General features: G+C 32.2%; 1 protein-coding gene across 2 annotated transcripts in view; it reads right to left on the bottom strand.

Annotated features, from left to right (window-relative positions):
* LOC130898184 (ATP-binding cassette sub-family G member 1-like) overlaps nt 1-26,125 on the bottom strand; it is a 76,693-nt gene that overhangs the window by 13,260 nt on the left and 37,308 nt on the right. For both annotated transcript variants that reach the window (XM_057807273.1, XM_057807274.1), the window contains exons 2-4: nt 20,742-20,859; nt 3,377-3,566; nt 1,007-1,152 (exon numbers count right to left, since the gene is read on the bottom strand). In XM_057807273.1, coding sequence (XP_057663256.1) covers nt 1,007-1,152; nt 3,377-3,566; nt 20,742-20,859 — 454 coding nt within the window. The remainder of the gene's footprint in view (nt 1-1,006; nt 1,153-3,376; nt 3,567-20,741; nt 20,860-26,125) is intronic.

Below are 26,125 nucleotides of genomic sequence, written 5' to 3'. Positions count from 1 at the left end.
AATTAAACCAACCATTTGACAATGAATGTACATCATTCTCCAAATGTTGAATATTGAAAAAATATTGAAACTTTAATTACACCAATTATCATTTATTTTGGTACCCATATCATTAATCTTGAAGCATGACTCCATGGTCAAATCTAACACAAGGTTATAGTGAATCATTATAAGTACAAGAATCAATTTTAAAAACTGACATGTTAAAAACCAAAAAAATGGCAATCACGAAATATTAGAATAACACACCTATTAACAAATTCACAACTAGGGCGTCAAAAGCTAGCCAAAAAAATTTGTATTAAAAAAACTAAATATGATAAATGGGTTTCATATTTCCACATTTGAATAATTAATCCACAATGGACATACATATAGAAATATATTAACTTCTGCTGGATGTTGAGATTTAAAAAACACTCAATCGCAAAGCAATTATAAAAATAAAAAATATGTATAGATTACGCTAAGGTATTTGAATCAATTTTTTTATGTATACACTTATCAGTTGTCAAAACTTTGGCAGATTGACAATCTTTAGAATGACCTTCATAGAAAAAGTGTGAAGAAAGGGAGCATCTGTCAGGGTATAATTTGTCACTTTCGTGAGAGGTTATCCAATTGGTGAGTGACCTCTTGGATGGACGAATGTATTTTTTAACACACTTTAAACAAAAAATGTCATAAACTATGTTACTCAATTTATTGGTCGGTACTCTATCTTTAATTTGACATTTCCATCCGCGTTTACTAAAACCAAAGTTAGAACACCAACTAGTAAACTGACTCACATAGTTTGTAAAATTTCTTCTTTATAAATTGTGATAAAAAATATATTGGCCAATCTTAGAGACCGCTCACCAATCGGATAACCTCTCACAAAATTATTAATTCAATACGTAAGAGTTTATCTGCCCAAGACATCCAAAATCAAAGAAATTCAAAAATATTTTCATATTCAAAGTTCAACAAAACAATTTTATGAGATAATTAAAATATTACTCACGTTGTTGGCTCGTCTAGAAATAAAACGGGGGGATTATTCAGTAATTCTAGAGCAATTGATAATCTTTTCCTTTCGCCTCCAGACAATCGATTGGAGCTGGTATTACTTGCATTGTCTAATCTTAATAACGCTAATATTTCATTGATCTGAAAATAAAAAGATTATGTTGTTTAAAACAATCACAGAGGAGAAGTGAGTTATTTCAAATCAATATAAGTAAAGATAATGTAAAAACTAGTAATAAATGTGAATGTACGAAAGTATAAAAATAACGTAAAATAAATTTGAATTAATCTCCTCGAAAATCTTGCACTTGACTAGCAATGCACTAGCAATGATTCAATAGAAGGAGGAGGTTTCTTTCTGCAATGTTCTGATCTACTCCCTCACAGCCTCCTCAATGGTATCAAAACGTCTCCTTTCTATCAAATTGTCCATTTTCGGGAAAAGTTAGTAGTTACATAGTTCTGAGTTTAACAAGTAAGCAGATGTGGACAGATAATCAGACATTTAACAACAGAAACTCGTAAAAGTTGGAAAATAAATCGGTTCGAACATTTTTAAGGTCTCTCGTTTTTGCAAACTTTCCAGTACTCTCTTGTAAAGAATCTTCCAGTTGTTCTTTTGACGTACGACATTAAATGACAAATCTTTTTAGGTTAGGTTAGAACGAACTGGTTTTTCTTTGAAAACTCTAAATTTTTATCTCCATATCATAACCACAGGTCCAGCTTTTATATAGTGTATCAATTCTAGCATTTTAGAGGATCTGCATGCATATGACATTCCATTTCCATTTAAATTCAAGTAAATATTTCTCAATTTCATTATGTCATGAACTTAGTTGGTATTTTTTTGTTGGAAATTGAAACAAAACTTATGCGTTCTTCCAAGTCTTTTAACAAACACTGCAAACATGCTCTTATTGGAGAGGCTAGAGACTATGGTATAGCAGACTAAAAGCCAGAGCAAGTTCAAACTTGCCAAAGCTCTAATGAGGGTATAAAACATACTGGTTCAAATAAATTTAAGAATTCGATGTAGAGATACGCTGTGGTTTTTATGCAGATACTTTCAGAGGATACTAATACTTAATTTTTTTCATAAAAACTTTGACACTCTTATCCGAACTGAAATTGATGCCATTTTATCGGTGTTAAAACTTTTAAAAATTGTTATTACTGATACAGAATTCAGAAGAATATATTGAGAAAAAAGGCGTAAAAAAGATTTTGTTACAGATTTGGGTCACAGAATATTGAATTTTGACATTTTAGGACATCTGGTCTACAATTCTAACAATACCATCAAGCCCTGGATGAACTTGAGCGAATTGTCAATTGAATGTAAAAGTGTTATTTTTATCCTGTACCAGGTTCACGGATCCTACTTTTCAATATTTATGGGTGTCGGTTCTCCACTGAGAACGATTCTAAAGCTTGTGTAAATACTCATTTTGTTACCTTCTCTAAAAAATGATTATTATCATTATTATAACGGTATACTGAGACTTTTATTGCTTAGTAAATGTTCTAGGTTTAACTGCATATAATATTCGAGACCCGCGGTTAAAATAGTAAGAAATGACGAATCATTTGATTTCTTTGAATGCCAAATCATTTGATATAATGTGTGAATATCTTTTAAAAACATTTCATTACTGGAAAGGAATTAGAACCATTGTTCGATAATACATTTATTCCGATTTCTTTCCTTTCAATCAATCAATAAATTACAGCTATGGAAGCTTCCGAGATGGGATCCCAGTCCCAATATTTATTCTAATATCTAGAAGAATGACTGTGTACTTAAGGTAGATATATGTCCTAATTTTTCATTTCTGAATCCTTTCCAATGATTTGAATTTATTAATCGACCCTTGCAGTGATTCTCACAGATTTTGCTGAATGGTATTTTTACTATAAACCTAGTCGACTCGTTCGTAGTGTAATTCGATTGAAATAATTTTCCCAATACTATTCTACGGGTGGTTTCACGTATTTAGTTTCTCTACAATTCCATAATCTTGTTATCTGTTCATTATAATTCATATTAACGAGCCGCAGAACTTCCATACATCTATTTACTTATAATCCATCCTAATGTTGATATGCATGCATGTTTTGATCTAATTCTATTATTTGACCCACACATAATGTTTTTATGTTTTTCACGTGAACATGGAATTCCCTTTTTCAATTTTCTTCACTAATCACTCACGAAGTAGTCTGCTGACCAGCACAAAATTAATAATGAGACTCATTCAAATTTTGAAAGGAAATATCATAGCAAAAATAATGGATGAAATAAATTATTAATACAACATAACAAGAGCAACAAAAGATACAAATAATGTATTTTATTACATACCGCTTTGATTTTATCCGATTTTACTAAAGTGGATCCCAATTTCAAATTCGCTGCTACCATCATAGATTCTCTTACTGTTAACATTGGTTGGATTAAATCATCCTGCATGATATACCTCGACATTTTTCTGAATTGTTTAAGATCTCTTGATTTGCCATTTATTAAAATTTGTCCTGTTGCACTGTCACTTCTGAAAATAGTAAAATTATAAATTATCCTGGACAAATGGATGACCGTAGGAACTGGAAAACCTCATCAATGTCTTGTTAAAGAGATAAAGAACCGATGGGCATTTGGAATACATGTGTACCACTTAAAACTATACTCTAATAACTTGTGGGTGACTCATGGGTAAGTTGAACATATAAGGGCCGTTTTATTTTCAACCTCCGATCGCTCCGTGCAGACGCTTCGCGGGTATGCGCTGCTAAGCTCTCGGACTACACACTCTGCCATTGTTGACATTCAGGCGTCAGTTGGCGCTGTGCTACAGCCACGTGTCCGCTATTATTGATGTTCCCGCCAAATGTGAATTGCGAAGAGTGATTCGTTTTTTACATGCTAAAAACCATAGTGCTGCAAATATCCATCGGAGAATGAGTCGTGACAGAATGGTCAAAGAAAACCGCATATTTATCATTACTGCTTTGTCTACGGAATTTCCAGAAGTTTCAAGGTCTGTTTTGTACTCTACTCGAATTCATTGGCGGTAACTTTTTTTGAAGAGGGTATTAAAAAGCTTTAAAAAGCTTGCCCACATATATGACAAATGTCTCAATCTCTCAATCTCTTCGGTAATTATGTCGAAAAGTAACCGTAAATGTACCAATATTTTGGTAATAAAAAAATTGTTTTATATGAACTTGTCTTTTATTTATAGCCTATCGGATGTTGAACAAAAACGGCCCTCGTATTTGCTTCAAATTAGGTATGCAAGGAATTTCAGACCATTATTTTTTCTGACTTTTTACGTATGATGGAAAAAGTTTTCAATTCTGTATTCGGTATTTCTGAATACTCAGTATTAAAATATATAAATACTGTAAATAAGACTGCTTGCAGGACATAATTCTGTTGAACATAAAGATTTTTCGGAGCAAGAACAAAAATTTTTTGGTAAAAGCTCCATAACTTTGATATCCCCATCATAATTCGAAAATAATACCAGTCCCAATAAGTCATACACAATTTGTTATGTCTTCGCTTTGTTTCACTCATTTATTTGCCACAGTACTATTAATATTGGTTCCAGTTTTTCTTTTAAATTTCTAAGACATGTTTAAGATCATGCGTTATCAAATTTGCTATCAATTCTTTTTAATGTTGTTATTTATGGTTTGCTGCGTGTCTCGTTTTCTATTCAGCATATTACAATGTTGTTTGTTGTTGTCTCATCTGTTTTTCTAGTGCGTTGAATCTCGTTTCTTGTGTTGTGACTTTTTCATCGTACTGCCTTACTGAATATACTGTTATACCACCACTACACCAACACTCACAATTATACTGTCTGACGCGCGTTTCGATACTTTACCTTCAGTCTCTGAAGACGATAACTTGGTTATCTAAACGCGCTTAGTGTTGGTGTAGTGGTAGTGTAGAGTGTGTTTAGTATGAATATCGCCAACGGTTCCAGAAATTCCAACTTAATCGTACTGCCTTATTATTATTTTGAGGTTTCCTTTTTTTGTTTCCGCTATCTCCGACTGCCTTTTATCAATTTCTAAATTTTCAACGGATTTTTCGATGCTATTTAATTTTCCCAGTATCTCTTGAAGAGTTTCTTTCCTTCTCGCTCTCTTTTAGATTTATTTTATTTGAGCACAGTTCTAATCACTCTCACTCGTGTAGTGTCTTCTAAGCAGTTTGGTACCAAAAGCCTACTAAGTTCAGCCCCTAGACTACCTATAAGCTAACTGTCATTATCAACTTTTATTTATTTTCCCCTAGTTACGGACCTATTCAAGTTGAATAACTTTTGTTGAGGTCTGAAAAGAAGTTTATTTTCGCTTATCAGTTTTGACCCACTTTTTATCTTAATAGTTGTTTTCCTGCCGGTTTTTATAAGATATATGGAAAATTTTTACTGTTTTTGCCACAATACTATTATAATCTGCTGCTTTACGATTGCAGTAAGTAAAAATTTGATACTGATTCTGACATTTCGTTTAATGATGACAGTTTTTCCAATATAATCCGGACGTATTGCAGCCTGTCAACGCATACATAACTGGCACAATTAATGACTTGCGTATTTTGTTTTCTCATAGAATATGAATTGGTATATAATATATGTAGCGTTGTCAGGCGTCCGGATAAATCCGGACATAGGTAGGCTTTTTGATTGCGAGTCCGGCTAAAATACACCCGGTGTCCGGCTTTTGTAAGGCTTTTTACATTTCGTTAACATCGTGGCCAAGCGCAGGCAACAGAACGAGACCTTAAAAAAGGCTACTTGTTCATTTTTTCATAACCATTCATCAAAACTAAATCAAAGATACAGAGAAGGCTGATGTTTCTGAGATTTTGACCACTGAAAGTGACTTCCATTTTGCGTAAATTCAAAGAGGACAAAGAAAATTCTAAACAGGTCTAAAGAGGATATTAAAAACATGTACATTATTGCAATACAATATTTACGATCTTTGACTGAAAACTTATACAGAGACACAAAAAATTTACCATGAATGACTTTAAAAGATGTTCCTGAATGGAATCAAGTTTCCGTATCCTATCACAATACAACGTCAAAATTGACGATAGCAAATGTTTAGACCAACTGCAAAATCTCAAAAGTAAGAAATTGAAAGTCGATTTTTAATCGATGATAAGTCAATATTGCTTTTCATAATTCCTTATTATTTGTCAATATTACTTTGCTCCCCAGGACAAAACGTAATCGTTGAAAAAGCTTTTCCCTTGATAGATCAGCAATCGACGAAAAAATGCAACAGATTCGATGTTAACACTGTTGCCAAAATGTTGATTGTAGAATGCAATTTAATTGTGAACATTTTGAAAGAAACTTAGCTCTTAAATTAATTAATTATATTTATTGTGTAACTCAAATAGAAGACGTGCATGCTTTTTTGAGTTAAATAATTTTCATTTCTTCATTTGGTTTGCTGTAACAGGCATCCATTTTATTGTCAAAAAAAGTGAAAATAATAAATTCAATCGATTAGTAAAATTTCAGTCCAGTTTTTTTAAAGAAAACGTCATTGTGATAAGGTACAATATAAGTTAAATTTTATCACAATATCACGATTTCCATAGTTCATAGTAACGTAGTTGCATGTATAACAGAAGCATATGAAATGTGTCAATATTGGATGTACTTTGACTTGTTTCAAACATGTAATTGGCATCGACAGTCTGAGGAAACTACAGTTTTTCATGTTGAAAGTTTCACTATTAATACAAAATTAACAATACTTCAACAAGATATTAGCCTGTTACGTAAGTAATGAAATAATTCAATACCACGTATTATGTATGTAATTTTTGTTTAATTGATGCCTGTAGCAACTAGGAAATAAATTTTACTTGTCAGTAATAGAATGTTTGTATTTCAATTAATGACTGTGTATAATAATTTTAATCTAGTATTTCTGCGAATGAGTATAATAATATGTTTAATCATAATACTAACTTTTCTGTGACGTGTTTGCTTAATTTCAATTTAATAGCGATCGCTAATATAGTTTAGATAAAAAAATACGAAGATACTTATTTCTCAAGTGATAATGAGATAAATTGATTCAAAAGATTTAGTTAAACATTTCCCAGCCAAAGCTTATTGGGCTTCCACTTAACTACATGAACCAAATAGCGACGCTCTTTGACGATTTCTTCAATTCTCTCAACGAGAGTTGTTAAACCACTCTGATGAGACGTAATACCGTCGAAACTAATCAGTGGTTACAAACTCCTCCTTGCAACTGCGAGCCATTGGGAATATTAATATCAACAAAAAGGTCGATTGACATCACGCTCATCAGAGGAGATGTATTTAAATATTCGTCGAGGCATTAGCCAGGAAAGTAGTTGTTTTCTCCTTTGAGTAACGACAGAATATATTTTCAAAATATTAAAGTTTCTATAACCAAGTTATCGTCTTCAGAGACTGAAGGTAAACTGTTTACCTTCAGTCTCTGAAGACGAAACTGGGTTGTATAAACAGTGTATTCAGAATTAATATTAAGACTAAGTAAAAAATAAACCGGAAATGATTATATAAAATATTATATATACACTTTATGCAATCAAATTCTTAATAATTATTTTGCATAAATAATTAATAAATCATTTAAAAATTAATGTGTTATATTTAACAATTTTTTTTTATTTTTTTTTTTTTTTCATTGAAATTTCATTCCATACCTTTGCTTTTCTTTCTTTTTATGTGGTTACATGTAAAATAAAAAAACTAATAACTAATAAACATTTTGACTCAGTTTTCAGATTCATATGTATAATTAAATTGAAACGTGTAGTTTATTAATTTGAATAGATACTGAAAGGGCGACGATAATTCATTTCATTAAATGGAAATGATTTATCAGGGAAACGGGGTACTCAAGTTTTGTTTTTATTGTATACTTTCTTTAATGCTAAATATATTTCACAGAGTATTGTTAGTCTTCCACGAATTTGAAAAACAATATACAATGAAAGACTTGAAAGTGGACACTCACATGATTTAGTAGAAGAGCTTTTGGAAGATAGAAGAATATAAAAGGTGTATACAAATTTTGTACGGAAATGATGAGGCGAAATAGTTATTTATTATACAAAGGAAATAAGTACTAGATTTTAGGTTAAGGTTAAAGGTTATATTTTCACAAAAAAAAACCGTAAGCTGAAATATAGTATGTTTCCCGTGTATAATACACAAATTTTTTCTCCAACGGGAAAAGCTATGATTTAATATTGAAAAAATTATAATCTAACATTATTCAAATCAGAAAATTATCGATAATAAATTTGTATTTTGAAATTCGTAGGTTATGTTGTACTTACAGCGACAATTAAACCAGCGAGGCTAAAGAAACATGGCGGTTGGAAGCCATCAACGGTCGCTAAAGGATACGTTGACAAATCGGTAGCACAAAGGACAGAAATAGCTAATAAAGTGTTTAGAACGTGTGGTTCTAAATAGTGCTGAAATAACAACGGATTTGCGACCAAGTACATCAACAATAGTTCAAGGAACGTGTCATTCTTGCATTGCAGATTTAATAATTGCACTTTTGATATGAAGGAAATGTAACTTTATTGTATAATAAAATAATCTAAAATATCTACCTTTGCTTATGTGTTTATACAATATCATTTGTTACACGAGGAAAAAGTAATTTCGTAAAAAATGACATTTTGTTATCTGTCAACAAAGATAAAATGTCAAACTTCTTTCGTGTTACGGAAAAAATTATGTATTTAAACCAAGTGGAGTAGCTAGCAGGCACAATGATAATTTTTTGTGTCAGAAATATATGGAATAGTTATTTTCCTAACAAGTGCTTGACCGCTTGCCCGACAACTGCATTCGCGTGCGGGAAACACACTTTACGCATGAGTTGGGAACATTATTTTTTCTACGACCGTATATACAAAAAAGTATACCAACCCATTTTTCTAAAATTATTTTATTCCAACAAACATAATAATATACAAAACTAAAAACTACTAATTATTATAAAAATTAATATTGAAAACACAATTTGTTGCATTCTGTAGACTAGTAAGAATTGCCGGTCCAGTGGAGTTATTTGGTTTCAACTGGAAGGTAGATGACGTCGATGAGGATGGCATCGGTTGCAGGTCGCATAAAGATGACGATGACGGTGACGGCAACGGTTTTAAGTCATTTGGCAGGTAACAGCTCGGAATTAGTTTCATTTGCAGCCTTCAAAATGGCTTCGGGAAGTTCTTCGTCGGATGAATCCATTAATATTATTGTATCGGATTCGGTTTAATGTGGTTTAATTTAGAAGAAGATTGCACTTATTCGGTCACTTCCAAGACGTTTTGAACAACTTTGACGTTTTAGTAACAACTACGTGTTTATATAAAAAATATCTGTATTATTTTATATTTTCAAAAAATTAAAAATGCTACAAAAAGCTAGAAAAGGTTTAAATTTCATTTGATGGACTATTTCGTAAATATTTAATTACCTGTAGTAACAATAGTTATAATCTCAGAAGTAAAAAACTATCTAATAAGGTAAAAATTTGCATAATTTTACTTTCCCGCACTAGTGCGGGAAAGTGACACTTTCAAAACTAAAATGCGTGCGGGAAAGTGGGTTAAAACGCACGTACGTAGAAAAACATATTATCAACATAAGCACATTAGATCTATACTTGAGTTAAACCTAAAGCTGAAGGCTTCTTGCATTAGTACGTGATTTAGATGTTTTGTTTGCAATAGAATTAGATTCAGGTAACAGGACGACATTGCTCCACTTTTGGGTCTAATTTATCCATATTAAAATATATTTGTAGCTTTTCTGTTTTCAAAATTATCTTTTCTCATTTCCCAATAACTACATAAAGTCAGTTCAGTACGAATCCAAGACTTTAGAATGCGTATTAAGACCCTAATTAATTCAATGTTAGATGCGCCAAAGTAGCCTGAAAAAATTGGAGGAATCGTGAGTTTTACTCAACCAAATACTTGTGACAGTCTAATGTTACAGATTACATCTCAGAAGAAGAAGTCAAGAGTCAAAAACAGATGATACCATATGCAACAAAAGGCTAAAACGTACGTGGACAAATTACGGAAATTACAAAAAAATTGTTCTGTCAATCTAATGGAATGGGCAATAGGAATTAAATAAACAAAATAGATGAAATATTTGCCAGTCAGTTTCCATCATAGATATGTTTTGGATTATGCAAGTATTCTTAAGTCGATCAACAATAATAACAATGCAGAAAAATTCCATTATATTGAACCAAGTGTATTCAAAATGTAGTTCGTTTGCATTCACCAATGTCAGTGGAAAAAATCGATGTTTTTATAGAACAGCACAAATTATACGATCAAAAATGTGAAGCATTATTATCTACAGTTCAAATATATTATTCGAAAGAAAAATCGAAACACGTGGAATTAAAATGATTTGAGTAATTTTCAAGTGATATTGATTTTATCGTATGATTAAAAACCAACACGAAATAGATAAGTAAAGGTTCCACAATGAAACGGGAAGATTTCGTAAATAATTTTATTGATGAAATAATAGTTTTTTGTAATTATTAATACATTAAAGGGAAATGAAAGAGTAGCCATTTGATATACAATGTTTAAAACTACATCTGCTAAATGTCCATGGAGTCGAGCCTAAAAGTTCTGCACAACTCTTCTCAACATATCAACAAGTATTGCTGCAATCTCGTCACGAATTCGTTGTTTGAGGGCCGGGATTGTCCTGGGTGGATCAGACCATGAAAAGAAGTCGCAGACAGTAAGGTCGGGAGACCGAGGGGGCCAAGCGATATGCCCGTTTCGAGAAACGACGCGTCTTGGGAACAAAACATTCACCGCATTCATTGAAATTCTTGTAGTGTGGAAATAGTAAGTTCATTAACTTCATGAGGAAGTTCCGAATCATTCCAACGTATTTCTCAGAATTAACAGTAACGGCATTTTCAGCCTCATCCTCAAAAAAATTCGGACGGATGATTCCATTTGCTGACATTGCACACCATATTGTCACTTTCTGAGCCTGAAAAGGTGTTTCATGAAGCAAACGAACGTTCTCCTCCGCCCAGTACCTGAAATTTTGTTTGTTTACAACACCTGAGAGTGGAAAGTGTGCCTCATCACTCATCCACAAGTTGTTAATTTGGTCATCATTTTCTTCCAACTTGGCAAGCATAACCTCACAAAATCTGAGACGCTGTTAATTACCACCCGGATGAAGAGATTGAACAACCTGTTTTCAATAAGGGTGATATCGAAGATCTTGATGGAGTATCCTTCTCACCGATCTGTCACTTATTCGAAGGCGTGTGGCGTGACGGACGGTCCATCGACGTTGACTTCTTAACAATGCTTGTCGATTACGTTCGATATTTACAGGGGTTCGTTCGAATTGTTCTGGCACTACCAACTCTTTTTGTAGACGTCGATCCAGTTTGCTCGGTGTTGTTTACTCACATTTCAATCGCACGGTTAGCGTTGATAATAAGCCTTAATTGCAAAACCTCGATGCTCGCCCTTCCAACACTCCAATGTAGACTAAATGGCAAACCATTCGGGTCCCAGCAGGCCTGTGACTGTCTTCCTTACCACTTCACCGCGCGCTCTAAGCCCTACCCCAAATCTTCCCGTTTCATTGCCAAACCCTATAAAGTACTGATTAAAAACTCATCACTAACATAAATATTCATGTCTATTATCATTTTAAAGATTATTTTTCGAATCATACGAATTTAAAGAGGGAAAAAGCGCTTGAAACCTAGAAAGAAGACTAGGGTATGGTTAACTTATGGTAAGATACAACAATGTATTAGTCTTGATTAAATCGCATCTTGTGAAAATACATACACGGGAAAGTTATTTGAATAGTATGGGACATATTCTATTGAAATTTTTTATTATTTCAGCTTCGAAGACATTCAGTTATTTCATTATCAAAACCCCATGAATTTTTTCCCGTTATATAGTTGTCTGCATCACTGCTGTATCAAAAAAAGGAGGGTGAAAACAGAAATCTAAAAATCAATTCGATACACAGCGTCAATTAACAATCGAAATTGATGTCACATTATATAAAATTAATAATTACATAAAATAGGATGGTATGCAACACAGCTATTAACCTATCAGGTTTTGTATTAAAATGCTTACTTATTCGAAAGTCTAAAACTGCGTTAAAAGAAAATAATTATCCTGAAACAATGATGAATAAGATGTTCAAGACTAATATCAATTAAGGAACTAAACGTCAAATCTTAAAACACTTTTCCTTGTCCTTCTCTACAACTATCGAATTATTCCAATAAATGAAATATTAGCGAAAGTCATGTAATACATTATCCAAATACTTTACTAAACCAAAAAAAGAAGTAGTAATAATGGTTGGCGCAAAAAGAACGCATGAATTTGAATTGAGTAGTAGGAGTAGGAGGAGCGGAGTGGAGGGGCGGGGGCTGGTTGTTTTGTAGGTTAGGGTATCCAGTCTCCAGTTTTAGTAGCAATGGCGTAGTGGACCGTGGTGTATCGCGTTTTCGCTGTTGAAGATTTCTTCAAAAGTAATGAATCTGTTATTACTGTTCAACGACTTTTCCGCACAGAGTTCAATGTTCCACGAAATGGTTCGATACTGATCACAGCACAATACTTCGTTGGGTTGCCTCTTTTCGCACAACTGGATCAGTTATGAAGCAGAAGTCGTCCTCGCACGGCGCGAACTCCACAAAATGTAGACAAAGTCCTCGCCGCTCCACTAGGCGGCGTGCTCTAACTCTGAATTTGTCTCGATACTCGCTGCAGTTCATCCCGAACGATGATTGTCAAAAGTAATGGAAAACTTCGAAGAAAGACTTTTGATGTGTATCGACGCGGAAGGACACCATCTGTCTGAAGTAATCTTCTAAAAGTTCAATACAAACAGTGAACAAAGTCATAATTTGGATAATATAAACATTGTATTCATGTGAGTCTATTTAGAATTTTGTAATCAAAATAAAGCAAATTATACTGATTTGAAATTCATGCGTTCTTTTTGCACCACCTTGTATTATATATCAAGTACTTTATAATGATTGTGATGCTATTTAAATAGGACAGACATCTCAGTATTTACAAAAAAGATTAAAGATCCAACAATACGATAAAAAATTAAATGAGAAATCATGTTTTACTGGCTATTGAAGCGAAAAATTTCAGCATGTCTGATTTTAAATTAATGATTGGATCTTGAATACCGCGAAATTATTTTCCTCCGCCTGATATATTCATTCGATCGGTACTGTATAATGTGTTGCATACAAATAGATAGTGAGTTTAATTGAATAATTTTTTTGTTCGCATGTTTAAAATATATAAACTTGAAATTTTGTGAGTTCGTCAATCTTTACTATTTTCCACGTTGCTGATGTTTTATTTACTTGTTTTTTCTTGGAATCTATCGGTTCTAGGATAAAATTAAATAAACCGGTATATTAATTGAACTAAACGTCAAAAAAAGGTTTGATAATTGATGAGACAAGGGTCGTATTTTTACCCAATTATAAAGTAGCTGGTAGTTGCGATTGGAATTTACGAAGTATCTATCTTTAGCAAAATTTGAGAAACTACCTTAAAGAGGTGATATCTTCCAAGAGGGTAAGCGGAGTAAATTTTGTTATAAGAAGGACTAAAATAGTTTTCGGGGAAATCACTTCCTGAAAATTATAAATAAACAAAATTATATGCTCAAGTATTAACTTCCTATCATGTATTGTTAAACAAAAATCAAGGGTCAAAAAACATACATAGACTTTGTAACTTATGACAATCGAAATTCATTAACCAGAAAAAAAAACTAGGGACAAAACCTGTATGCGCTTCATCAATAAAAAACTAAAGTCTATCAACCTCGGAATATTGGCGAGCTACATTAGCAGCATATGAAAACATTGGAATTCAAGCGCCAGCGGAATTTCCATTTATAAACCATGAAAGATACTCAGGTTTGTTTTACGATTTTTGATTATCATATTTGTGTTTTTTCATTAAAACAGTACAAGTTCAAATATTGAAGTAATAAGAACAATGAATATAGTTTTATTTTGTCATTAAAAAAAAGAAGATTGTGGAATTATTCACATTTACAGCATCGTTCTAAAAGTTGGTTAATGAAACATGGTATATCCTATATCCTATACAGGTTGTCCCACGACGAGTTTAAACTATATGACAAAATACTTATAGTTAAATCATGAAAATCTCTACGTTTGAGTTTTCGGATACGATATTTTTAACTAAAATATTTTCAAAGATGGCCGACTTCTGGTAGAACCGACTCTAACTTTGTTTTTTTAAATGGAATACCCTGTATATTATCACATTAAAATTTTAGTATACTTCTGTCTAAGAACTTTTCTCGGAAAATGCATACTTTTTGAGTTATTAATTTTTTTGTTAAAAATTTGACCGTTGCAGACCCATATAAATTATTTTTTTACGAGGATACCCTCAAATATATGAAAATGGTTTCTGATTCGTTGCTTTTAGCAAGGTCAGACATATCTAAATCTATGTTGAAAAATTTTTCATTTTATACGGGGTGTGTATAAAAAGTGTTCAAAGTTTAACTTCATAAATATTCAATTTCATCTGACATTGCTAACCATTTTCATATCTTTGAGGGTCTGCAACGGTCAAATTTTTAACAAAAAAATTAATAACTCGAAAAGTATGCATTTTTCGAGAAAAGTTCTTAGACAAAAGTATTCTAAAATTTTAATGTGATAATATACAGGGTATTCCATTTAAAATAACAAAGTTAGAGTCGGTCTTACCGGAAGTCGGCCATCTTTAAAATATTTTAGTAAAAACACTGTATCAGAAAACCCAAACGTAGAAATATTCATGATTTTACTATAAGTATTTTGCCATATACAGATAGTTTTAACTCGTCGTGGGATACCCTGTATAAATAGAACCCCAAGGCAGTAGAGTAACGTGAAAAATATGAGGGTGGTTCAAATATAAATAGGAATTTTGCTATAAAAAATGCACAACAATGCAAAAAAGGCACAACGAGAGCAAAATATCTAATACATTTAATGACATTAACAATGGCTATAAGGGCTATAAGTTGTAAACAAGATATATGCTGCAATCGAAGACAACGACGTAATTTCCAACGTGAAAATTTGCACAAACTTATAATCCGGTCAATTTAGACGTTCGAAGTTACATAAATTCCCCATCCTGCTGAAAATTAGTAAAATTGTTTAAAATACAATTGAACATAGAATTTGAATGTTCCCCATCATTTTCGTGATGGAAAACATTTTATTCAAGATCAAAGGTCAAAAAAATGAGTTTTTCGCAATTTTCAGCAAAACGGTGAGTTTTATCATAAAAGTACTTTGGACAAAAATTGTAGATCATAAAATTATCTACAAAAAACGTATCAATCCTTTTTTTTCCTACAAGCTATTCTTTCTGAGATATAATGGTTCAAAAAGTTGTCAAAGTTGTCGTATTTAATGGTTTCATCAATATATTTTCAGCAGTAAACTTTTCTTAAAACATTGAATGAACCGTGGGTATTTGTAAGAAATTATTTCTGTTGACTGGTTGGAACTGTCATAAGTTCATCAAATAAATTATCAATTGACGAAGATGTTGCTAAAGTTCGGCGATGTTGTTCTGCAGCTTTGGTATTTCTCGTGCAATCATTATACGAGTAGCCATTAAATACGACAATAAATCTGAAACATTATAACTTTTACAAGTTTTTAAATCGTTATATCTCAGAAACGGTGGCTCGTAGGTAAACAGTATTAATACGTTTTTTGTAGATAATTTTATGATTTACAATTTTCGTCTAAAGTATTTTCATGGTAAAACTTACCGTTTTATTTTCAATTGTATTAAACTATTTTACTGATGGGAATTTACGTAGATTCACTCTTATATTTAGGTCTAATTTGACCCGACTATTAATTTTACTTATGCTAAGTTTAATAGAAAATCGACTTATCATTTGTTTTTGAAGAGCGTTAGGACAAGCATCAACAAACAGATATTATTGAATATAATAAAATAATAAATGAGAACATAAATGAGAAGATAAAATAAAAGAAAATAATAAAATAGAAAAGAACAAAAAGAAAATAGAACGGACCAAAAATTTTAGGTCGTTGTAATGAAAATGGTGGAGATCATAAAACTACACCATACGCAAAATATGAGAATATCGGGCATTGTTGTATAGTATACAAAAAATAATAATAAACATTTTTTTAATTAAAAGCATCACAAGAAAGACTACTAGCACAATTAAAATAGGATGACATTCGTTATGATGAAAAGAATTAATTAATTTTTGTCTTTTTAGATTTTATGTAAACTGACCATTTTCGGATTGATACCATTTCGTGAAATTTTCTCTATAAAATTGTTTTCTGTGCTAATAATTTCTTTATTTGTATAATCGAACTTCTCTTTTTTATGTTATGCCATATTTCTGATTTTATATTTTGTTTTCGAGGTATTAGCTTGTTTGGCTAATATATGTAGTTTCACAATTATTACTTGGAATTACATAAACATTATTACTCTTCTTTAAATTAGATTTTGTTGATTTCAGCACAGAGAATTCAATGATTCTGCCTTGGAACTTGTTGAAGAATTGAAACATTTACAAATTTTTTACGAAAAAGTTATTACATGTCGAGAATACAAATAATACCAAAATTAAAAACTTGGTGGATTCTTTTCCTAATACGAGCCTAATAGGTCTTATTATTACAATGGCGGTATATCAGTTGCTACCGCGAAACGATCTTTTTCGAAACCCCAAATAATAAAAATTTATTTGAGATCGACTAAGGGGCAGAACCGCTACTATCATTTCAATAGAATCGGGCCAGCAACACGAATTAGACACCGAAGAATTAATTCAACTATCTTAAGAAGCTGAATTTAATCAGCTATAATATTAATAACAATACCTAATACCTTAAGTTGAAATTTCTGGAACCGTTGGTGATATTCATACTGAACACACTGTTTACACTACCACTACATCAACACTTACGATTACACTGTCTGATGCGCCTTTCGATAACCAAGTTTACCTTCAGTCTCTGAAGACGATAACTTGGTTATCGAAACGCGCGTCAGACAGTGTAATCGTGATTGTTATCATAGTGGTGGTGCAAACACTGTGTTCAATACCTAATATTTTGACATATTGCCTTCTAAAATAATATTTCTATAATATAAATATTTTTTTAATGCTTTCACAAACAATTTCAGTCGTAATACTTTTAGAATATATTTCTGTTTTCAATACGTTTCGAATACTTTTCAAATAAAAAAATTGGTACTACTTAACGTTACCCGTGTCTGTACAACATGAAAAAATTTGGGTCGTAATTTTAACTTATAGGGACGGGCTGCATCTTCACGAAAAGGAAGCAGCTCAGTTTAATATTGTACAAACATTACAGGCTAATTGATCCTAAAAACACAATTTATCAAAGAAACTACTCAGCTACAACGGTAATTTCAATTTCATAGACGTCCGCTTTAGTTATGTTTGATGTACAACGAATATAAATTATAATCAATTAATAACTACTTTCTACAAGTCTTATTAGAGGACTACACGATTTACTATATTGCAAAAGGTAGCAAATTGTGAATGAAGTTAAAAATGTGTTAAGCTTTTCATTATGTCCCTGTCAAATGTTTGTGGTTGAATGTTTCTTTGTATGGTAAATCGTAAAATCATTTTCAATACAAACAGACGAAAATACACTTTTGTTGTTAATAAATAGACATTTCTGTGCATGAAATTAATTTTTAACAAAGGCAACGTAACCCTCTTTCGTAATCACTATTTAAATTTCCAATGACCTCATTGTCGGGGTCAAAGAAATGGATGTAGTTGTGTATGTGTTACTGTATAAATGTCCGTTTGAAACGCTATTTGTTACAATACTTTTTAGAAATATGATTGATTGCATAAAAAAGGAATCATATAGTCTCATTTTGGCTTTTCTGACAAAATAAAAAATTTGATAACTTCTTAATTGTACATAGTGATCAACCACAAGAAGCACAAAAGATTCAGTAGGGAAAACATTATTTTTAAATTGATTTCTTCCTAGAAAAGACGCTAATAAAGCTACCGAAGCTACTTAAGTATCTTTGGTATGGAGGTTGCTGATACAGATCAGTCTTTCTTGCGGGTGATAGAAAGATCAGCATAATATTAATTCAAAGAACGATATCCCAATAACGACAGTCTCCATAAGCAAGATGAGATTCTAAAATGAATTACCAAAACTCATTTCCTATGTGGGAACAGAATAAGAAAAATTACGTGGGCCAGCGATCAAATCACATCAAAGTTGAATAAAAATGAAACACTCGATTATAAGAATAAATTCAATTTAAAAAGAGAAACCGTAATATTTCAATAATGTGGGAAATTTGAGATTTTTGGAACATAGAACATTTGAAATCTAAACTTGAGCGAATCTTCATTTTAGAACTAAAGATGTGTATTTTAAAAATTCGAAAATTATATTACATAGCAGAGAAAATCATTATTATGCTAAATAAACATTCATTTAAATCTCATTTTCAGATCATTGTTGTTCATAAAATGTTGCAGCTTACACTCTCACATTCCTAAATTTTAGGTTAGATTTTTCAGTTTTATTCATGTTGTTGCCGTATAACGTCGTTTGTGTATTTTTTTTAATACTATAAATGGAAAGTAATGGTGAGGAATCTGATATTTCCGAAAGAGATAAAGAATATAAACCACTTCAAAAGACGTCCAAAAACACGCCAAGCCAGGGAGGTTTTCTCTTTAGTTCTTTTAGTTTTTACAAGATTTTGTCTACAAATTATAACAATTTTTTGACAATAAAGCATTTCTCTCTCTTATTTCTATGTTTAAGTTTTTTATTTGCATATATTTCAACATTATAAAATGAGGCAAGGACACTTTAAACTTAGCTTCTGATGATGACATCATTGCTACATGAGAAATATCTACTAACTCCTCACAAACATTTTTTTATTTCCAAACTTGAACTGGAAAAATTATCAAACACATCAAATACTTATATTGAAATATTGTGATAGTTCAACCTTGGCCTATTTCTACCACACTTTATTCAATTCCCACTTTTTTTTGTTTGTATGGTACACATTTTGTAATCAATATTTTAACTAACTTCCCGTTAACAAATCAACTTGAAATTTTCCATGCTCACTTTCTCCGGATGACAATACATGATAAGTGTATATGAGTAAATATAATTAATTCTTTGAGCAGACTATTTAAAAAAAAATCTCATACGTTGTACTAAGCCGAATAATATCACTAAATGGATTACAAATACAAGAACTAGATTGCTAGAAGCTAACGGAAAATAAACCTGCAACAACGATGCGTTGGCTGATAAGGAAACACTTTGACCCCTGGTGTGAATCTAAAGATTTCAACTAATTTCCAATTTTTAATTGTGTAGGTTTTTCAGACAAATGACGGACAAGACATGAACAAATTGATAAAGTGCTTTTGGATCGTACCATAAATGGTAAGGTCCACTGATAGGCTATGAGGTCTATCTTTCTGCAATCTGATTACAAAATTTCACTAATAGATTTACAAGGTTTAACAGAAAAAAATATAAGATAAGACTTGGGTACATTTCTACGATCCAGAAACAAATCAACAATCGATGAAATGGCGACACTCTGGTTCTCCAAGATCTTAAGAAGCTTCGTATCCAAAAATCTGCTGGAAAAGTTCTTACCTCAGTTTTTTAGGATTGCCATGGAGTAATCATGATTGATTTTTTGGATAAGGGTAGAACAACAACTGGAGAAGAGAAATGACGCGGAAAGCTATCCAAAGGTGTTTTGTTTTCACAGGACAACGCCCCTGCACACAAATCTCATGTTGCCACGCAAAAAATTCGTGATTTAGGGTTTGAATTACTAGAACACCCCCCTTATTCACCAGATTTGGCTACGTACGACTATCATCTCTTTCCTCAACTGAAAAAACGTTTAAAAAGACATAAATTTTCTTCCAACGAGGAGGTAATAAAAGCTGTGGAGGTCTGATTTGCAGAACAAGAAGAATATAATAAATGTATCCAATTAAGAGGAGAATATGTTGAGTAATAAAATATTTTGATATTGAAATTTTGTTTGGTTCTATAGTAGGCTAAGAATTTTTCAATATATCCTCGTACTATCAAAAGTAAAAAATAAAGATAGGATAGGGATGTCGAGGACAAGGAATGATACAATTGAAAAAAGATATTAAAACAATATCAAATGTTTGGGAGCTCAAATTATAATTAAATTCTACCTCTTTCAAGAATAGGATATGTTGTGTTATACCCCGTTTTGAAGCGCACACACTTTTGGGATTATTATCATTTCTTTATATTATTATAAAGATGTAGCGTATAAGATTTGTGGGGTTATTATTGTGTCTTTATCATAAGCCATGAATTTTAATATTGGTATCTATTTTTGCTTAAAAATAAGATACATCTCTGTCAAAGAAAGCAAGATGATATTCTTGGATGGACAGAACAAACACCCATAAAAAATTCAAAAAAATGACGAGGAAAATTAAAAATACAACACTTACTTATAACCTGCTAATATATTCAGAAGTGTACTTTTTCCTGCCCCAGATGGCCCCAGTAATGCAGTTAAGTGTCCAGCCTTGAAGTGACCGGAAACATTCCTCAATATCACTTTAGAATCTGGAACAGAGAAAACAAAAATCTATGAGAATCACTACCATGACTGCCTCATGTATGATCAAATTTGAAGGAAACTATAGACAAATCATCTATTTAAATTGAAAATTGGAAAGAACTAGTAGATTTTGTGCTGCTTTAATAATTTCTTGGTTATGCCCTCACCACAATTCAGCTGGAAAAAAATAGTAAAAGATTCAAATGGCATATTAAAAGGCTAATGTCCCGTTTATGTATCTAATCTATGGAAACTATAAAAAAAAAGGAATCAAAAAGTCTTTCTAAAGCTATCATAATTTTTCATTTATTCATTACCAACATCACAGTTTTTAGTGTGCCTTTTTTAGAAAATCTATAATATGAATCTAAAATGTAATAACTTATTATTATGTTTACCGAACAAAAAAATACTATTAATGATATGAGATACTGATAAAAAAGGAATGGCTATTTATTAAAAAATTGGAGAACTGAAGTTTGGAGTCTTGAGTCGCTTTAAAGAACTAAAATTAGTTGAAAAGAAGCCTACCAAAGTCCGCAGATATAATTACAAATCAATACCCACACTCTATAGAATACTTGTTAAGGTTAAAGAGATTTAGAACATTCAGTTAAATGAAATCTCAGTCATTAGATAGTAAACAAATATGCCAATTTCACAAATTTCAGTATATGAGTTATCTTAAGAGACAAAAAAGTTGTTCAAAAAAATAATGGTTGTCTTTAATATCCATATTGTCACGGACCACACATATGAGTTTTCAAATGAGGACCCCTGCATATTATACCAATTCAATTGGTGTAACTTTTGATATTTTGAGAAATTCAATGCTGATGATGATCCTGCAGAATTATTTTACTCAATACTGTGTATCAGTGATGTCCATTTTTTGGGTCAAAGTATTGTATTAATTATGCAAACAAAACTTTGATAAGTATTATTCATTAACTAGAGGGAATAAATATATTTATTGTTTAAAAACAAGTTGTGGTTCTGAAACGTAAAATTATAATCTGAATAAACTTTTATATATATCTAATAAATAAATTTTAAAAACACAAAAATTTCAAAAAGTACATTTTATGCACAAGAAATGATATAACAAATAATGTGCCATCTCATCAATTATTTGGCATAGTTCTTATTTCTTTTGATTTCGTACGCCCCCAGGAGGTGAAATCTTTGGGATTACATACGGGAGTTTATTTCCAAAGATAAAGCAGTTGGTAGTCTAGATAGTTTCATGCTATTTAAAGGTAATGGATGATGTCACCAACTTAAATTAACTATATAAAAGTCCGGTTAAGAAGTAAATGGGCCACCTAAGGAATGTGCGTAGAAACCCATTTTCGTCTGAAGCCCCTCGACTTGGCTCGCGATTGTTGTGCCTTTTGGAGTCATTGGCGTAGACGTGTGTTTGTTTAGTTATTGTTTTATTTGAGTTATCAGCGGAGGTTATAAATTGTTCAATATTTGTGGTTTGAAATGGAAATGAAGATAGAACGACAGAATGGTCAAAATAGCTAGAGATAAGTCGCCCTTAGGGCGCCGAAGCGTTGGAAGACCCCGCAAGAGATGGAGCGACAACCTCTCTAATAATTAAACGGCAGAGGATACGAGCAATTTGTTTACATTAAAGAAAGAAAGAAGAATAGTTTCTGAAACTATTCACTAAAATCTTAGCCGAGGAAGTAATGTCTACCGGGATATGTTTCAGAAACAACAGATCTGCTATAGATGCTATATTTATAATGCGCCAAATAACTAAAAAAGCCATAGAGTTTAATAAGGCAGCCTTTAAGTGCTTCATTGATCTCACCCAAGCGTTTGATAGGATACGCTTAACTGATGTTATAACTCTACTAAAAAAAAGGAACGTTCACCCCAATATAATAAGAGTTATCGAAAAACTTAACACCGATAATTATACGTTTGTGAGAACGGCAAACAAATTAGGCAATAAAATACCTGTGGCAACTGGTATCAGACAAGGGGATAGCCTAAGCCCTAAGCCTGTTCAATATTATAAAGGACGAAATCATCTACGAAGTATAGCAAGACGGGAGAGGATACCGAATGGGAGACAAAGAGATAAAAATAATATGCTATACTGATGACGCAGTAATCATCTCGGAAGACGAAGGTAACCTACAGAAGCTCCTATATAAATTCCAACAAATAGCGAACACGTACAACATACAAATATCCACAAAAAAAAACAAAATCTCTGACAATATCTAAAGAACCGAGAAGATGTAAACTAGCGATCTACGATCAGAGTGTAGAACAAGTGATGTCCTTCAAATATCTAGGGACAAACATAACAAGCGATAGAAATCTAAAGAAAGAAGTAAAAGCACAAACAACGAAGGCAGCATTAATATCAGGATACCTTAGAGATTTAATTTGACGAAATAAATACATGAGCACAAAATGTAAAATTAGAATATATAAAACTTGCGTAAGGCCGGTAATGACATATGCAATAGAAACTAGAGCGGATAACAGGACATACGATATTCATGTGCGATATTCAGGATGTAGTAAGATGGGCAAGGAGCCGCAGAAGAGAATGGAGAGACCATGTCGACAGAATGCCAAATGAACGGTTAGCAAAAATTGTAAAGGAAAAGAAACCAGACACAACTCGACCTCTTGGACGACCACCTATAAGGTGGTATGAAAGCTGGTCCTCAGCATCCCAGCTACTCCTGGCAAACCCTTGATGAAAATACAGGACCTAGTCCTAACGTAAGAAGAAGAAGAAGAAAGAAAGAAGAAGAAGAAGTGGTAAATATTTATTTGAGTATTTGGGTGCTTAAAAGGTGAGTGTATTAAAATTATCGTACAGTAAAACCAATAAGCATTAATTGGTACATTACACAATTCTTGGAAGTTACACAATATGATTAAACTTGTGCTTAAATCATGCACTATAATGTTAAAACTATGTACATGGTGATTCATTATTTATCGCCGTTAATATTGAAAATAGAAAAATGTTTGTTAATGAAATTATAATAATTTTTTGAAAACTTTGACAGTTGCCAAACGACATTCCATGTAGTCAAATTTTTAATGAAACACACTGTATTTTTCTATTTTGTTAAGTAGTTTTTTTCTTTCTCATCTCAAAGTGGTGAGGGAAAACCTGGCAAATCGAAAAAAGTCAGAGAATTTTGAAATAGTCAGGGACAAAATAGGTGTGATCGATGAACCGAAAAGCGTGCAAAACGGAATTTTGTGTTCAAGACATATGCGATTTTCCGCATGCGAAGGACGTCTCTCATTACCAGGAAAAACCTGACTTGTTTTCGAAAATATGAAAGTTTTTTTATCCCATCCGAAAGTAGACACATTCGCGCTCCGATCAGCAAAATTTTGTCATAGGTTATCGACGGACCATACTTGTTGTTATACATTTATCGTATCCATCGAAAAACAGGAAAAAATAAGAAAAAGGGGAAAAATTGCCGTTTCAATCGATTTTCCTTACTATACTCTGCTAAACAAATAAAACAGTCAGGGAACTACAAAATTAAAAATCACTTTGAACCCTGCACTATTTTGGTCGCGGTAAACAGCTCTAGAGATATTGCATATTTTTGGTGAACTTTTGTACTCATGTTATCAGCGTTGATTTAGATTAATTTGCATATGTATGGGTCAGTGAAAATGCTAATATGTCATTGTTCTTGAATTATGTATCAATTTGCAATTCTGAATTCTATATAACGATTTTAAATAAACTTCCAAGTTGTAAGGAAACGAATTGCTATTGTCCAGTTGTATGACTGAATAATTAAGAGTAGGAGTTGTTGCTTCTTTATAAAATAAAAATACAATTTCAGTATTAATAACAAACCATTAATATGCAAATGCTATTCATCGACTTCAAACAAGCATTCGACAGTCTGAAAAGGAGGACGATTATAAAGGACACGGAAAAACTACGAGTACCCCAAAAGTTGATACGGTTGGTGAAAATACTAGGGCAAGGGTAATAACAAAAAACGGACCAGCTGAGGAATTTGAAATAAATGCTGGGGTAAGGCAGGGTGATGGACTCTCAGCGGTATTGTTTAACATTGCAGTTGAAGGCACTTGAGAATGTAATATCGATGAAAGTATCAATAAATCAATACAAGTAATAACATATGCTAATAGCAAGAGACCGAAAGAGTTTAGAGAACACATTAGAGAAAATTGTAAGAGGAAGGAAAAAGACGATTGAAAATAAATCAGAAAAAGACAAAATATACGGAAATCGGAAGAAAGAAGGAATTTCGCAAACAAAAAACAGTGAAAATAAATGACCTCATCTTCGAAGTAGTCGACACGAGTATTTAAGAACAATTACAAGCAACAAAAATGACACAGAAAACGAGAAAAAAACAAGAATTCATGCATGTAATAAGAAAAAAACTATGATACAGAGCAAAAGAATCAGCAGAGTAACCAAATTAAGAGTCTACAAGACTGCGATAAAACCAGTAGTTGCACACTCCGCTGAAACTATGAGACTAACAAATATGGACAAAGAACAACTAAGGATATATGAGAGGAGAATAATTAGGAAGAATATATTAGAAAATGAGGATATAGTTAATACAATTACAGCAAATAGAATGCAATGGTACGGACACATTAAAAGAATGTAAAAACGGCAGGGTACAAGGAAAATCACAGAATGGAGATCGAGCGAGAGAAAATAGATGGCAAGATCAGATTGTACAAGATATGGAAAATCTGGGAGAACTTGAGTGGAACAAGCAGATGCAGGACAGAGAAAAATAGAGAACAACAGTCGAAGCTGCAAAAATATGTGATAAGCTGTAATTAAATAGGGTAAAATGTGAGCTGACCACCCACAAAAATACAGAGTCAAAAGATCTCAATTAGTGCGGCTAGAATTCTCAATAGAATGTATAGCATTGTATATAAAAAACCTCGAAATTGTATTTTTTCATATTTTGTAAAATTGAAAAAAAAATGATACAGGAGAGACGAGGTTTGCCTCATTTCGGTCTCGTTTTATCTCCAACAAATGCGTATCGAAATTTCCTTATGAGACAAGGTCCTATCTATCGTCTCATAGCAACATTAGCAGTTTAAATGTTTATAAGTACACATGTAATTTAGATTTATAACATTTCACACTCCAGCTTAATGCACTTGACGACTGGCGAATACTGAACGAATGCGAATAGACTGAACAAACGAATTATTTCCAATATTTATTTAGTATTTTATTAAACACGTCGAAGT

The sequence above is a fragment of the Diorhabda carinulata genome, chromosome 9, assembly GCF_026250575.1.
Source record: "Diorhabda carinulata isolate Delta chromosome 9, icDioCari1.1, whole genome shotgun sequence".
In the NCBI taxonomy this organism is placed as follows: domain Eukaryota; kingdom Metazoa; phylum Arthropoda; class Insecta; order Coleoptera; family Chrysomelidae; genus Diorhabda; species Diorhabda carinulata.
This window is presented reverse-complemented; position numbering and strand designations above follow the sequence as displayed.